General features: G+C 46.4%; 1 protein-coding gene across 1 annotated transcript in view; it reads right to left on the reverse strand.

Annotated features, from left to right (window-relative positions):
- The window catches only part of KRT23 (keratin 23), a 13,498-nt gene extending 11,131 nt beyond the window's left edge, over positions 1–2,367 (reverse strand). The window contains exon 1 of the mRNA XM_013005858.1: positions 1,972–2,367. Within this exon, the coding sequence (XP_012861312.1) occupies positions 1,972–2,367 (396 nt within the window). The remainder of the gene's footprint in view (positions 1–1,971) is intronic.
- Between the last annotated feature and the right edge of the window lie 12,310 nt (positions 2,368–14,677).

The raw sequence follows: 14,677 nt of genomic DNA on the forward strand, positions 1-14,677 counted from the left end.
TGTATGTATGTATTGTGATAAGAGTTGTATGTTTCAGAGACCCACAAGAGCAGTTCTACTCTGTCCTATATAGTCACTATGTATGTATTGTGATAAGAGTTGTATGAGCCCCCAGTAAAATTATTTTAAAAAACCAAACTATTTAGACAAGCACAGTTCTCAGTCTGCTGATCTATTGGGTACGTACTTCACAGAGTTGTGGGACTTAAGTGAGATGATGTGATGGAAAGATGCCCTGTGTTGGTCAAAGGCAAATGGGAGGACCGGTCTTTTATTACGAGTATTGTTTGTGCAGGAGGTCGGCTGGCCAGCCCTGCATTGTCGTGGCAGGTTGGAGAGCAACGGAAGCAGATCTTTGTTAGGCTCCCGCCTGCCTGTGCTGCTCGCTTTGGAAAGCTCCCGTAACGTCTCTGAGCTTTAGCTTCTTTGTAGGGCTGTGGTGTGAAATGCACCTCAATGTTTCCATCAGTGCAGGGAGTTGCACTGATAGGTGGCTGAAGCACCCAGCATCGTGCCTGGCACACTGTAGGTGCTTTTTAAGAGCTCCCGCCTTCCCTCTTCTGTCAGCTAATAAATGATTTGACCAACGTTCTTGGAGGAGTTTTGTTCTTAGCTGTCCATTTCCCCGAACCTTCTAGTCTCTCCATTCGAAAACCCAAGCTCCTTTCGTTAACCAGAAAACATGGCGAAGAGTGTTGACTCACCTTGTTGTTTTTTTTTGTAAAGACAACCATGTACTGTATAGTTAAGGTAATTACACGCTCAGGTATTAGGTTGATTATTCTATAATGAGGGTTCATTAGGAGGACAGCTTTGTACTATCTTGATTACGTCTTCCTACGTTTAAGTCAGGACGACGGAGTGTTCTAAAGCAAGACAGTGTAAATACTAGAAACCTGGGATCCCCTTTCGGGAGCAGGTTGAATCATGATGTTAGATTTTTTAGGGGAGTACTTTATGCAGGAGGAAGGTCTCCATCTACCCACTGCTGCCAAGTCGAGTGGATTCTAACTCATCGCGACCCTGTAGGTCAGAGGAGAACGGCTCCGTATGGTTTCCATCTGTATGGTTGCCAAGGCCGTAAATCTGCATGGAAGCAGGTTTCCTCCTTTTCCTCCCCCGGAGTTACTGGTGAGTTTGAACCACTGACCTTGTGACTAGCAGTCCAATCCTTAACCCACGGAGCCACGTAGTCTTCAAAAGATGATATCCCCTCTATTTTGAGTCATTGGTATGAGATGTCTCAGAAGGTATGCACTTAGCTTTTTTGAGGTTTAGTTGAAAAGTTATTTACTGTTTTGGAAAAAGTTTTCCATCACTCTTCCCGACGGGCCCTCACGATCCTATCATTGGTCTCATTTTATTCCATGCTGCTCTCAGACTGTGAGAGTCCAACTGTCCTGACCGCCCGCAGGGACGTCAGGACCACATCTGCGAGGCGAGTGACCCGTTTGGCACACGGTCTCCCACGTGGCACGGCTCAGTCTTTCACGGATGGATATGACCAGTCTGTCTCTAGGACCTTGAGGTGAAACAGGCGGACGTAGTGAAGAAATCACTCCTCGCCTGTGCCTTGTACACTGAGCAGGCAGAATGAATACTGGCTCTTACCATTATTACACCATTGGATAAATGAGACTGGACACTTAGGCTCAGCTTATACTTTTTAGAGATTTTTTTCAAGTGAAACATCAGGTAGTCTCATTTAAAAAATAGTATTCTTAGCATATGCAGTATTGCAGCCTTCACTCCCTGTACAATTTATGTATAGAAGATTAAGAATGCAAAATAGACTTGCCCGAGCCTGAATTTAAGGCATACATAAGAAAAGATGTTTAAACAACCCTGTGCGCAATTATTTAACCTCATTTGCCATTTTCCTACACATTATCTTCTATACTGATTTGTCCTCCTGGAAGTGCCCTGGGCACACAGCTGCATCTCCAGCCCCAGGCTCACCCACAACCTTACCTGCTCCTGCAGGTGACTGATGTTTTCCTCATAGTGGGAGTAATCGCGCTTCTTGCCAGGGTCCCTCTGCTGATGCCACTTCAGAATGTGACTCTCCAGCTCGCCGTTGGCCTCCTCCAGGGCGCGCACCTTGTCCAGGTAGGAGGCCAGGCGGTCGTTGAGGTTCTGCATGGTCTCCTTCCCATTTCCCCTGAGCAGGGAACCTCCTCTTCCAGACCCCCATGGCCTTCCAGGCGGCTGGCAGTTCGGCGTGGTGAAGGACAGGGACACTCGGGTGCCTCCTGTGCCACCATGGACACTGGGAGGCTGAGGGCAGTGCCCAGGTCGACCCGGGCCTCCTCCTATGCCGTGAAGGAAGCTGGAAGGGGTCAGGTTGAAGCTGTGGCTGAAGTTCATGGTTCCATCTGCAGGTGGGGCAGGGCTGGGTTGGGCTGCTCCGCTCCCTGGCTCCACAGGACTGAGCTGCCCCAGACCGCCCTGCATGGTTTTATGCCCTCTGTTGTGGGAGTTCCCTTCCCTTACAACTGTACCAACAAGATCGTATCATTGTGCAACAAGCGCTTCCTCTTGGTCAATCCCCAGGGCCGTGGGCCTCCACACGTCGGTGTTGTTTAGAACCACATCAACGTGCTCCCTGGCTTCCTCCTTCCAGTTGTCACTGGAGGGGTGGCCCATCCCACTAGGTGGGTATTAGTCTCGGGTGTCTTGTTAATCTTCCACTGTAGTTTTCCCTTGGTCCACCTATCTGAGAAGGGTCAGATTAAAGTTCAAAAGATTGTTGGGTATAGATTTCCTTAAAACCCAGAAATGAAACACCACCCCCACCCACCCACATCCACTCCCCCCCCATACGCATACACTGCAGTTCCTTCCACAGGAAGGATGGGTAGGGAGACTCACAAGAACGGAGCCAGATCAGATCAGAACCTTTGATTCTAGAATGAAGATACTTGTGCCGAGGAAAGCAGTGACTGGCGTCAAGATCTGATGTCTTACCGGCAGGGCAGCTGCTGTTGGATGGAAAGTGATTTCAAAGGAATCGCCCTTTAGAAACAACCCTCAATTTGCAATTAATTAACTAATGGCAGCGCCTGCCACTTCCAGGGTGCCTTTCATCCCAGGACACCTCAAATGTAAACACCGTCAACCGTGCTCAGGACGGTCCTTGGCCTCTGGCCAGAGCTGAGCCACCGCTGTTGTTGCTTAACTGCCCAGCAGCCCTGCCCCACAGTCGAGCTTGGGGTGGTGAGGCCCCGTGGGTCTGTGCCCTGCCGAGAGGATGGAGGGAAACAGGAAACCTGCCCGGGACTGTCTGTTGTGCTTGATGGATTTTATACTTTGTCTGCCAAGGTAAAGGTTAGGGCTACAGAAAAATGTCGATTGGGGGCAGGGAGCCGTGTGCTGGTTACTGGCGACTAGATTTAAAGAGAACTTATAAGTTAAAGTTCAGCCTTGGAGGGGACTTCAGCATTCCTTGATGCAAGTCACTCATAGTACACACCAGGAAATCAAGGCCTGTGCAGGGGACATGGTGCGTGACAGATTGAGGAAAGGATTCTTTTGCCATATTAGGACTTGCGTGGGTAAGCTAAACAAAACAAAACAGGAAAAAAACCATAGCTAGTGGAGTCTCAGGGAGCTCTGGTGGCATCCTGGTTACAAGTTGGGCTGCCAACTGCAAGGTTGGCAGTTCAAAACCATCAGCTGTTCCGAGGGAGAAAGACAAGGCTTTTTACTCCTGTAGAGGTACAGTCTTAGAAACCCACAGCTCTACCCTCTCCTGTCGAGCCGTTATGATTCAGATGGACTCTCTGGCAGCGAGTGTGTGAGTGAGTAGGGTTCCAATCCATGTATGTTCAGGTTTATTCCAAACAAACTGTACGTCCACATGTCTTGGTGATCAGTGAGTGGCTGCAGACAAGTTCTTTCAACAATACACTTGTTTTGTGTAGTTGCCACATCAAACCAACATAAACAAAACCCACTGTCGTTGAGTTGATTCTAATTCATAACAACGCCATAGGACAGAGCCGACGTCCGTCCTAGGATTTCTGGGGAAATCTTTACAGGAGTAGATCACCACCTCATTCTCCCAGGCAGCAGGTAGTGGGCCTGATGGTTCCCAACTCATCCTGCCACCAGGGCTCCTTTGTGAGCCTTAACAAAAATTAAAAAAGGTCCAATCAAAACAGTGACTTCTGAGGGGATCGCCTGCACCAGTGACATTCAAGGCAGAGAGGTCAGCTCCGAAGGTTACAGCCAAAAGATGTGGGGAGGGGGGTATGACAAAGGAATACTCAATACCTTCTCTCAGGGGACACAGCATGATCACTGGAGCTTCTTAGGAAGGAGTTTCGTGAACATCGACTCACTATTGAATGGTGGGATGCCTGGATTAGGTCCTAATCAAGTGGTTTGGAAGAAAATATAAAATGATTTGGCAATAAAAGTTCATGATTTTAATAAAGGCTGTGAAACGTGTGCCGAGGAAGTTGTTCCAACCCGTTTGTGCACCTGTTCTTTCTTCAAGGGCACAAAGGGCTGCTCTATGAGAATTTCATTGGGAAGCATTAGCTCTACAGACTTGATCTTGACCTGTCCGGACATCCTTCTACTCCCCCCAAGTCAAGAGCATTGAAAAGGAGCATGACCTGAGTCCCTTGAGGTCACCCCAACTCAGTTTGGTGTGGTGTAAGTTGAAGAGCACAGAATTCTTTCGGGATGGGAAGTGGGGGGTTATAGAGGTGGAAACACTGTCTTCCGAAGTGTGTAGACCTCTGGAGGGGTTGTCAAGAAACAATAGCTTCATATTTTGATAGTTTTAAAAGAACTGTTTCTTTCATTTTGTAGCAATCCTTTTTTTTGAATTAAACCCATGTGCTGAACTTACCTTAATGGTACGTGACAATCACAATTGTCATTAAGATTTGTGGTCACAGTGTTTTCGTCGCCCTTTAATGTTCATGAGATCAGTCATGACGGCCTCTCTTTCATTTCTGGTATTAGTTATTGTGTCTTCTCCTTCTTTGTATCTTAACCTGGCTAGTGGTCTATCATTTTATTGAATTTTGCATATAATCATTAATTGTTGTCATTGATTTTTTTCTATTGTTTTTGTTTTCAATTTTATTTATTTCTGCTCTAAGTATTTACTCTTTCTTGTGTATTTTAAAACTTTCATCCTCTTTACCAGTTTCCTAAAGTGGAACCTTAGATTATTGATCTGAGATCTTTGTTCTTTTTTAACATATGCAATGCATTTTCCTCTAAGCATCGCTTTTGCTGCATCTGGCGAATCCTGACAGTTTGCATTTTTAGTTGGTTCAACGTATTTTTAAGTTTTCTTGATGCTTCTTCTTTGAGCCATGTATTAGTTAACTAGGATGGCACAGGCGAGTCTTCTCGGACTTCACAATCCTTCTCTTTCATCATGGTGACATAACTCTCCAGCTGGCGCGGCACTCTGCTATACTCACTGTGTTCCTTCTTGACGTAGACTAGCAAAGGTTCCTGTCCCCTTTTGCAGATGAGGAATCTGGAGCTCATAGAGGTGAGATGACTGAGAACGGATGGAAATGCCCTGCATGTGATGCAGCACACAGGCTCTTAGGTGCCGTTGTCTGTGCTGTTTCCTCTGCCTGGAAAGTCCTTGCCTGTGCTGTGCTACCCAACCGGGCTCCACTGCCTTCAAGTCATTGTTCAACAAGGTTAGCAACTCCTTTCACAATAACTCTCTTCCCAGAAGCATGTATTTCAGAGGACAGCACTGAAGCTGCAGCTCAGGGAGAGGGACATGTCTGATCAGAGCACATGGGAGCCAATGGAGGGGGAGGAAGAGAGAGTGGAGCACATCCTGGCCCACCAAGCCTTGAGGACAATATTCCCGCTCAGAGCAGCCAATCCACAGAGAAGACCGTATGGCTGGCCCCACTATGAGACACGACATCCCTCACTGATGTCCTGCTTCTGGAAAGATCTGTCCTACAGGGGACAACAGTGGAGACATAGTGTGGGAATTGTGCCCGATCTGATCCCACCACACCGAGGCAAAATACTAAGGGCATGCAAAAGAACAGCAAGGGGAACAGAGTAACAAAGTCCCCAGGGAATACCAAAAATAGACTTTGGGGCCAGGGCTTGACACCCCATCAGTCTTGACCAGAAAACACTCTTAAAGGCCAACAAACAGTCCTTGAACTAAAAGAAAACCAAAAACAAAACTCTCTTAATTTTTCTATATGACTGGGGCATCCCTTTTATGAGGACCTCCCCCCCACCTTCTGTATCCCTAGATCCTTTAAAGGGGCAGGCATCTTGTCATCCTTTTCTCCGCCCCTTCCCCCTGCCTCCTCCCCATCATGGAAGCTGAGAGTCCCACGCTGGGTTGGAATATGTCCTACCCCTTTATTGTCCCTTTTATCTTGCACCTGTTATGCTACCTGGAGACCATTTTCAAAATGGGGATGATGTCTTCCATCTTTCAAACTTCAAATTCTGGTTTCTTGTAGGAATTGACAACACGGGTATTAACTTAAAAGTGAACTTTTTCAAATCTGGATTTTGAACTCGGGTCCTCTCATGCCCTCGCCTCCTGGCCCCTTTAAGAGTATAAGTTATAGAGCCCGAGATTAGCCTTTCACCACGGTAAAACCACTTTACATTTCAAGTCAAGCCACTGCAAACACACCCAGATCTGCTCATCCTTCTCTGACCCGAAGAGCTGGCTGAAGAAGAGTCCTTCAGGCGTCCTCATACCTGGGAGGATGCCCTTTATCGTGCCACCGAGGACAGGCTGGAAACATTGAGTCAGGGCCCCAGGGAGCCGGAGGGAGGGAGTGTCCCAGAGACAGTGCCCTGTCGGAGCGTGCTTTAGGGGTCACTTAGTGGGAACACTCGAAACGACAAAAGGGAGACAAGATTAAAAGAAAGCAAATGGAGGAATCACAGAGACTTGTTTCGACCTGTGGAGGCAAGGAGTGTGCTGATGGACGTGAGTGATTTCTGATAGTTTGTTTTGATACAAGGCCACGGTTGAATCTAATTCTGTGGCTGTTCCCATGGACCCAACCTTGTAAAGAAGAATACTTTCTGTGCAAGGGTCAGACTCTACTCTGGTCCTCTAAACCCATTCCTGAGACTCCCCCATGGAAGGGCCCATTGTCTGGCTCACTTCCGGCGGGTCTGAGTGGCAGTGACTTATTTTCCCCCATACCTTTTGTGTCATGGCTATATCAGTTTATATCTGTTTGTGGGAAGTTTCAAGTTTCTAAATTAACCGCTAGCAGCACGTTTCTTGTGTTAAAGCTCAGCTAGGATAGGGAAGAGATGATGGTGAGATTTGAGAAGACTGGGACTAAGCAAACTCTTATGATACTGTATCCTACCATGATTCCCCTGGGACTTTTAAGGTGTGAAATTCCATTGGACTTAAAAAAGAAACGCTCGCCTCTTTTTTGGGTAAACATAGTTCATGCTTATTATAAAAAAAGTCACGTGGGATGAAAGTACAAGGATAAACAGATTGTAAATCCCACATCCCACCACACAGACATAATCATTGGTAAAAATTAGTGAACATAACTTAAGACTACATACCTACTGATAGACACACGAATGACTAGAATAATTTCAGAAACAACATGAGCTCATCGAATTTCTTATGTTTTAGAAAGAACCAGGTTAATTAACATTTTTAAAGGAAAAATCAAAGTGAAAGATATTTTAATTATATGTTTTCTGTGGAATTCTAAGACTTCAATCACATTCTTCTAAAGCTCACATTTTTGTGAAGATCAGATGACCTGTAAAAGCCAGCGTTTGTGAAATCAGAATCAGAAAAGTCATCAGGAAGACTCGTGAGGCCACTAACAAATTGCTGAGCTTAGTTTTAAACTAGTTTGAAAGAACTCCAAAGATGAAGAGTTCTACTACATTCTTAATAGGTGGGTATCATGTGAGTACACTTTTTTCCCATGAGTATTTTATATCTCCATGGAATTTAAATTATTCAGAATATCAATCATTCTTGGCATGACTTTCCAATGAAAAGATTTGTATTTTTCACATTTGGTTATTCTTTCAGACAAATTGCGATGTCATCCTTAAAATGGAGTGGGTATTTTGTAGGAGACATCAGGTGATGAGTGAATGCATGCGATGTATGTGGGTGTGTCAGGGATCAGGAAAGGGCCCCCCAAACTGTGAGCTGTCCTTAACTTGGAGTCCAGTTTGTTTGTTCCATTTAGTGACAATCACTTTCTTACTGAAGCATCCTATAAGCACCCTGTTCTTACAGTGAGAGAAAAGCACTAAAAAAACAATTCCAAAATAGATTTTTATTCTACGTGACTTTTCAGAATAGGCGAGGAGTAATTCTTCAGGCACACCTGCTGGATTATTATCCTTTGATTGGGAGGATCACTTGAAAGGATCAGACATTTATAGAAATCAGTCATAGCTTCTGAAGTGACGCTGGGTCAGGCACTTTGTAAAATCCTAATTTTGTCAAATTCTGGCTAAGTCGAAATAAAATAAACCATTTCTTGATACTTTGATTTGCCCAGGAAAAAGGAGGAAGGTTTGAGTAAAGAGGTGTTCACTGTAGTGTTTAGACCAGAAGGGAAAAGCAGTCAACTTACAGTGACCTCCCAGTAGCATCTGGATGTAACTATTAGCATATAAAGGAAAATAATAAAAGACAAAATGATAATAAGATAATAAAAATGTACCCAAAGACATAAAAAGATGATTATAGAAGGATGCTTTCTCAAGTGGTTTTCTCAATGGTACAACTATGGTGCAAAGTCTTCTTTATTTGATTTGTAAAAACCAGAAAGAGTTAGGAAAAGATGCAGAGATGGACAGAGCCTTATAAGGGAGCGTAAATGAATAGCATTTAGGGCCTTAGAGAAAAATAAGTACTTTGAAGAGGCAAAGATGTCAGACTAGAGAAGGAAAAATGATAGATTTCAATGACCTAGGGCCTTTGTTGGCAGAAGCCTTGGTGGCTTAGTGAATGACCCAAGGGTCAGCAGTTTGAATCCACCAGTCCCCCCACCTCCTGGAGAGAAAGATGAGATGTCCTGCTTCTGGAAAGATCTGTCCTGTGGCGTCTCTGTGAGTCAGCATTCACTCAGTGGCAGTGGGTTGGGTGTTGATAGAAATATGTCAGTCTGTATTCACCCAAGGAGCCCTGGTAATGCAGTGCTGAACTCTTGGGCTGCTAACCGCAAGGTCAGCGATTCAAACCCAGCAGCAGCTCTTCAGGAGAAAGATGAGGCTCTTTGCTCTTATAAAGATTTCCAGTCTTGGCAACCCCGTGGAGTAGTTCTTCCCAGTTTTACAGCGTCACTGTGAGTCACGATCAACACCCTGGCAGCGAACCTAACTTGGAATCAATGGGGAGGCGTCAGGAAGTTTGTAAAATTTCTAAAGCTGGATGTGCGATTCCATCTGTCTCTGTAATCTCATGTAAGGTTGCTAAGAGTTGAAATAATCCAAGAGACTGGACCACAGGAAGAAGAACATAGCACAGCGTTGCTCGCTGAGAGCTCGGCGAATTTGACACGTTTGCTGAGGAAAACTTCTTAGTGTATGTGCTCACTTTGCTCAGCACCCTACAACCAACTTCAATCGGCTCATCAAAGGAGAATAGATGTAGAAAAATCTAATGGTAGGAAACCTTGTGGATGCCTTTTGGTCACCATCAATCGTTGATAGTGTACTTAGGAGCTTCCGCTTTCATGTTACCAGCATTCTGAGCCGGATTTCTACTCACGTAGACAGAATAAGCCTGTTCATAGGCTTTCCAAAGCTGTAATAAGGAGCTTTGGCACAGTGGGCAAGCATTTGGCTGTTAATGTCAGAGGTTCAAATCCACCAGCAGTCTGCTTTTGTAAGGGTTTACAGCCTTTTAAACCCCAAATGGGGCAGTTTTGGTCCGTCCTCTATGGCTGCCCTGGATCAGAATCCACGTGATGGCCAAGGGTTTGATTTTGGTTTAATCCCTCTGGAGCAAACCTCGATATCTTTTTCTCCTGAGAGGTGGTTGGTGGATTCGCCGACCTTTTGGTTAGCAGCTTCGGAAACCACAAACTCACTGCCACTGATTCGATTCTGAGCCGTGGAGACCCCGTGACATCTTTGTGACACGGAGTAGCTGCTGGGTTTGAACCACCAACCTTTCCAGCCTTGAGGTTAATAGCCTAATGCTTAACCCACTATGCCACCAGGGCCCTCTGACTCTGAAGTAAACTGTGTCTATGATCTGTCTTACACAGCTCATTTTACACACAAAGGAACAATAACGCACATGGGGGTGGGCACATGGCCTCAGAGGGCACAGAACCGGGGCTGCCCGCAGGCTTCTTGCTGTCACACTGCTGTTCAGTTCCTATTCAGTCTATTTTTTAACCGTTTTATTGTCACAAAACTCACATGTTCTACAGTTGCAGAGTTCAGTCATGTTAAGGAGAGCTGTACAACCATCCCCACAATCAGTTGGGGAACATCTTCTTCGTTCCGGTGCTCCTTGTTATGAGCTCCTCATCCCCCCAACATCCCCTTCCTCTACAGAAAGACACACTGAAACAAACTAGCAAACAACGCACCCACCAACAACACCAAAGTAGAACAGAACACCCTCAATAGGACAGAAGGCAGAACATAGTAAAAAAATAGAACAAATTGACGATGGGTCAAACCCACTGCCCATCCAGTCAATGCTGACCCATAGCAACCACCCCTTGTGGATTTCAGAGACTGTAATCCACTGTTTGCTGGAGTAGAAAGCCCCCTCTTTCTCCCTCGGAGCTGCTGGTGGTTTCAAACTGCTAACCTTTTGGTTAGCAGCCCAATGTGTGACCACTACGCCACCAGGCCTCCTAGCATGGGTCAAAAGGGAGGTCAAATGATAAGGGGTACAATATTAACCTACCTGCGTCTGCAGTAATCCACTTTCCAGTGCACTCTGCGTGATAGCAAGGCATCAAGACTCTTCACATCCTTGGTCTACGGTCAGAGGGGATTCACTAGATGCTCAATCCACACTCACTCTATTTTTCTTTTCATTTATTTAATTTTTTATTGATCATTTGATTGGGGGCTCTTAGAGATATTATAACAATCCATAAATCAGTGACATCAAAGGAACATTCTTTTCTTTTTAATTCTTAGCCATAGAAATGATGTTTTTGTGGTTCTTTAAACATTTTTTTTGTGGGAGGTTGATTCAAGTACTTGCATATGTATAAAAGATCAGCTATACTTAAAAAGTTTTTGTGACTTTTATCCTGTCTCATCTTGAACTCCACTGCTGGTAAACATCTATAATTACAAATAAGTTGAATACACATCTTGTAATTTAATTCATTTAATTATTGATTCTGTTGAGAGTTAATGTATAGGTTCTCTGGTCCTAATAAGACATAACTTTTTGTTTTGTTTGCTTCCAAATTCAATATTCTGCCAGATGATAAGCCTGCCATCTGAGATCAGTTTTAAGGTAATAAGGGGCAGTGATTAAAAAAAAAAAGATTTCTTTGCCTTTTCATACCTTCAATTCAGAATTGCCAGTTCTCAGGAGCATCACCATGGAAGAGAAAGTCCACTGCTCCTGGTTGTCCAAGTCTTTTCCCCTGTAGTCACCCGGGTTTGAGGGACACACTTGTCACACGGTAGTGTGGTGCAAGCCGGGGAGCCATGGACCAGCCTCTCCCTTCAGACCGGGAGTCCAACCTCGTTCATCTTCCTCATCATCTTCCAGGCGGAGGCCCATCTCCTCGCCACTGCCAGCTGCCTTTTCAAGCTGACACCAAGCTAGAGATGGCTCCGCCAGATACCGTCTTTGAAATGAGTGCCAAGGCACTAAACCTGGCGTTAGAAAGTCCTGTAAGCCCTTTGGCATGCCACCCTTTGGCATGCCACCAGGCCTGCTGAGGTGATTCGTTCGCTGAAGGCTGGCGAAGAGAAACAGATCGCCACTCGGGTGGGGAGTGCCAGGCTGAGAGGATTTCACTCTTCCTTTTATCTCCTTGTTGTCACTTTAATCCCACGAACATGGTAGGTAATCAACTCAATCCCTTACACAAAGGCTGGTGTCACGAATAAGCCTCGAATGACCCCTCACAGGAGCGTCCGCGCTCACGGCGCGCTGCTTTCTTTTGCAATGTTTTGAGTCGCTGGGCCCATGGTTTGCAGAGGCATTGTCTCGGGCATTTGCTGACAGCTCGTCCCTGGAGATTTTATCCTGAGCCCAGGGTGGCTCACGCTGTGGCCTGGCCCAAGTGTGGAGGCAGATTGGCTCCCGGTGGGTCGTCCTGGTGCCTGGGATGTCTTCCCCCTTGGGCCATCCTTGGTACCTGAAATTCAACATGGGTTGGTTTGGTTCGCCCAAATACTGGTTTTGATGAAACACAGACAAACACACCACATATGTTGCTTGTTCAGGCCTCCACTCACTCAACAGACCTCGACTGGATGCTTGCTTCGAGCCACTGGAGTCGTCTGGCCAGGGCGAAAGTGGACCGAGAGGAAGCTGGGGCAGCATGGAGGGTCTGGGTGCATCTGGCCTTTCTCATCTCTGCTAGATATTTGGGGCCATGGAAAACCAGAGGGGTGGAAGCCTTGGAATGGCGTGATGGTATTTGCATTCGGAAACGATAACCCTGCTACCTTGTGGAGAAGAGTGAGGGGTGGAAGAAACATGTGGGCATCCATAGGACAGAGCTGCCTCTGTAGAAGGAAGCCGGTGGTAGCTTATTATTTTGTGTAGATGACTGATTTCGTCCAGTGTCACGAAGACATCACAATACAAGGTACATCGTTGCTGATTTTCATGGCACCCGCAGTGGGCGTGCATTGCGTGTGTGTTCACCAGCCTCCTTCCTATCTGAGCTTAGGCTGCCTTCAGTTGTAAACATTGGGTCCACATCCTAATTAGTGTGCTTCGAGGCAGGAAGTAATTAGGTATTTATTTTGCTGGCGTCTTCTTTTGTCCAAGGCTCTTGGCTCATTTTATGGACAAATAACTACTACGCTGGGCTCTCTTGTGTAGCCCAGAGGATAAACACGGTGAAAGGAGAGCGGGCAGTAGCCCGGGGCTGTCCATGAATCAGTGGCTTCGGCTGTTTGCAATGACTTCATATGCATTTACAGCGTCATCCTGCTGTGTTTGTCCATGCTACTCTCCCTGCTCATGTCATGGCCTCGAATGTCCGTTTTGGAAAGGGAGGGTTATCCTGTTGCTTAGGCATGCTTGCTTTTCAAAGCTCCATCTTTTAATTGGGAAAAAAAAAGCCCAACACCCCTTTCCTTTTACCACTCTGTCGACACTGTCCTCTATGGCCTTTGCTAAGGTGTGGACTCTCGGGAAGGACTTTGGGCTCAGGGGTCAGATCTGCGATTAACCCACCTGGTGACCTGTGTGCTGGGCTCTTAATTTTCTTATCATTCAAATGAGCCTAAGGACAACCTTCCCGGCAATGGACAGAGCTGGGGGGCATGAGTTACTGCCTAGCATGCATGAACTTTACAATCTGTCAGCCGATGCCCACGGGGGAGAATGGAAGAGATGACATTGCAAACAGCCCTCATCTACCCTGCAGCCAGGATCCCGCGGAGGGCTGGGCAGAGAGGAGACTGAGTAAGCAAGCTGCCGGGAGGTCACAGGAACCAGACAATGAAAAATCCTAGCCCAAAAGGCACTCTCGGAACTCCCTGGGAATCTAGAAACAAGCCTTACCTGCGGGCAGTGACATTTTGTAAGCACCGACCAGGTCAAGGTCAGTCTCAATTGATGCTGGTCATTGTCCTGATTAGGGGTCCTATGTCCTACTCCCTACTCTGCCATCTGATGCCCAGCCCCTCCAGCCTCGGTTTCCACATTGGTAAACTGAGATGAATCGTCATCCCCGAATGCGGGGTTGGGGTGGGGATGAAATACGATGGTATATGTAGTGCTCAGTGGGGTTCACTGTTGCTCATATGAGTGTGGGTGTTGGAATATCCCACTTTGATTAGCTAAAGTAAACCTTTTTTCCCTCTCCCTTCTGGCTTTGGATGAAATCTGCTGGAAACTCTGTGTTTTCCCCAGACTGCTCTCAGCTTTCAGAAGTTATTCTAGTCTCCTTTTGGCCTCTTAGATTCTTGCGTTTCTCTATAAATTGTAACTCAACTTGAATGTTTAAAAAAATTTTGCAGTGTTTTCGGTGCAAGTTTACCCAGCAGCCCAAGTTCTTCCCATCAACACTTCCACACGTGCGGTTCAGAGGCCTGGGCTGCGTTCTCTGAAACGAGTGAACCTTCTCGTCGTGTCCGGTGGCTCAGTTCCCAACACGATCTTCTAGTTCTGGAAGGTGCGATTTCTTCTGAGCAGGTGAAGGCCTTCCGAATCTCTTCCTCACGCACCCCCGGCGTGCCTCTTGTCTTCCGCACCTCTGTGCTCTTTCAGTCGAACAGATTCCTTGTTTCTTTTCTTTCCCTTGAATCCAAGGAAACCCTCCCACTCACCACAGGTCCTTCCCGGGCACCACACGACCTTCAGCATCCTGGTCTTCGGAAGCATCTACAAGAGAGTTTGGCACAAAAGAAAGGGGCTTTACTGGAGATCCCCTTGCAGAGGGGTCTCGGGGAGGAGACGAGCCAGTCAGGGCGCGATGTAGCAACGATGAAAAATACAACTTTCCTCTAGTTCCTAAATGCTTCCCCC

Source organism: Echinops telfairi, unplaced genomic scaffold (assembly GCF_000313985.2).
Source record: "Echinops telfairi isolate 266 unplaced genomic scaffold, ASM31398v2 ScPeMD7_7458;HRSCAF=8496, whole genome shotgun sequence".
Lineage (NCBI taxonomy): Eukaryota > Metazoa > Chordata > Mammalia > Afrosoricida > Tenrecidae > Echinops > Echinops telfairi.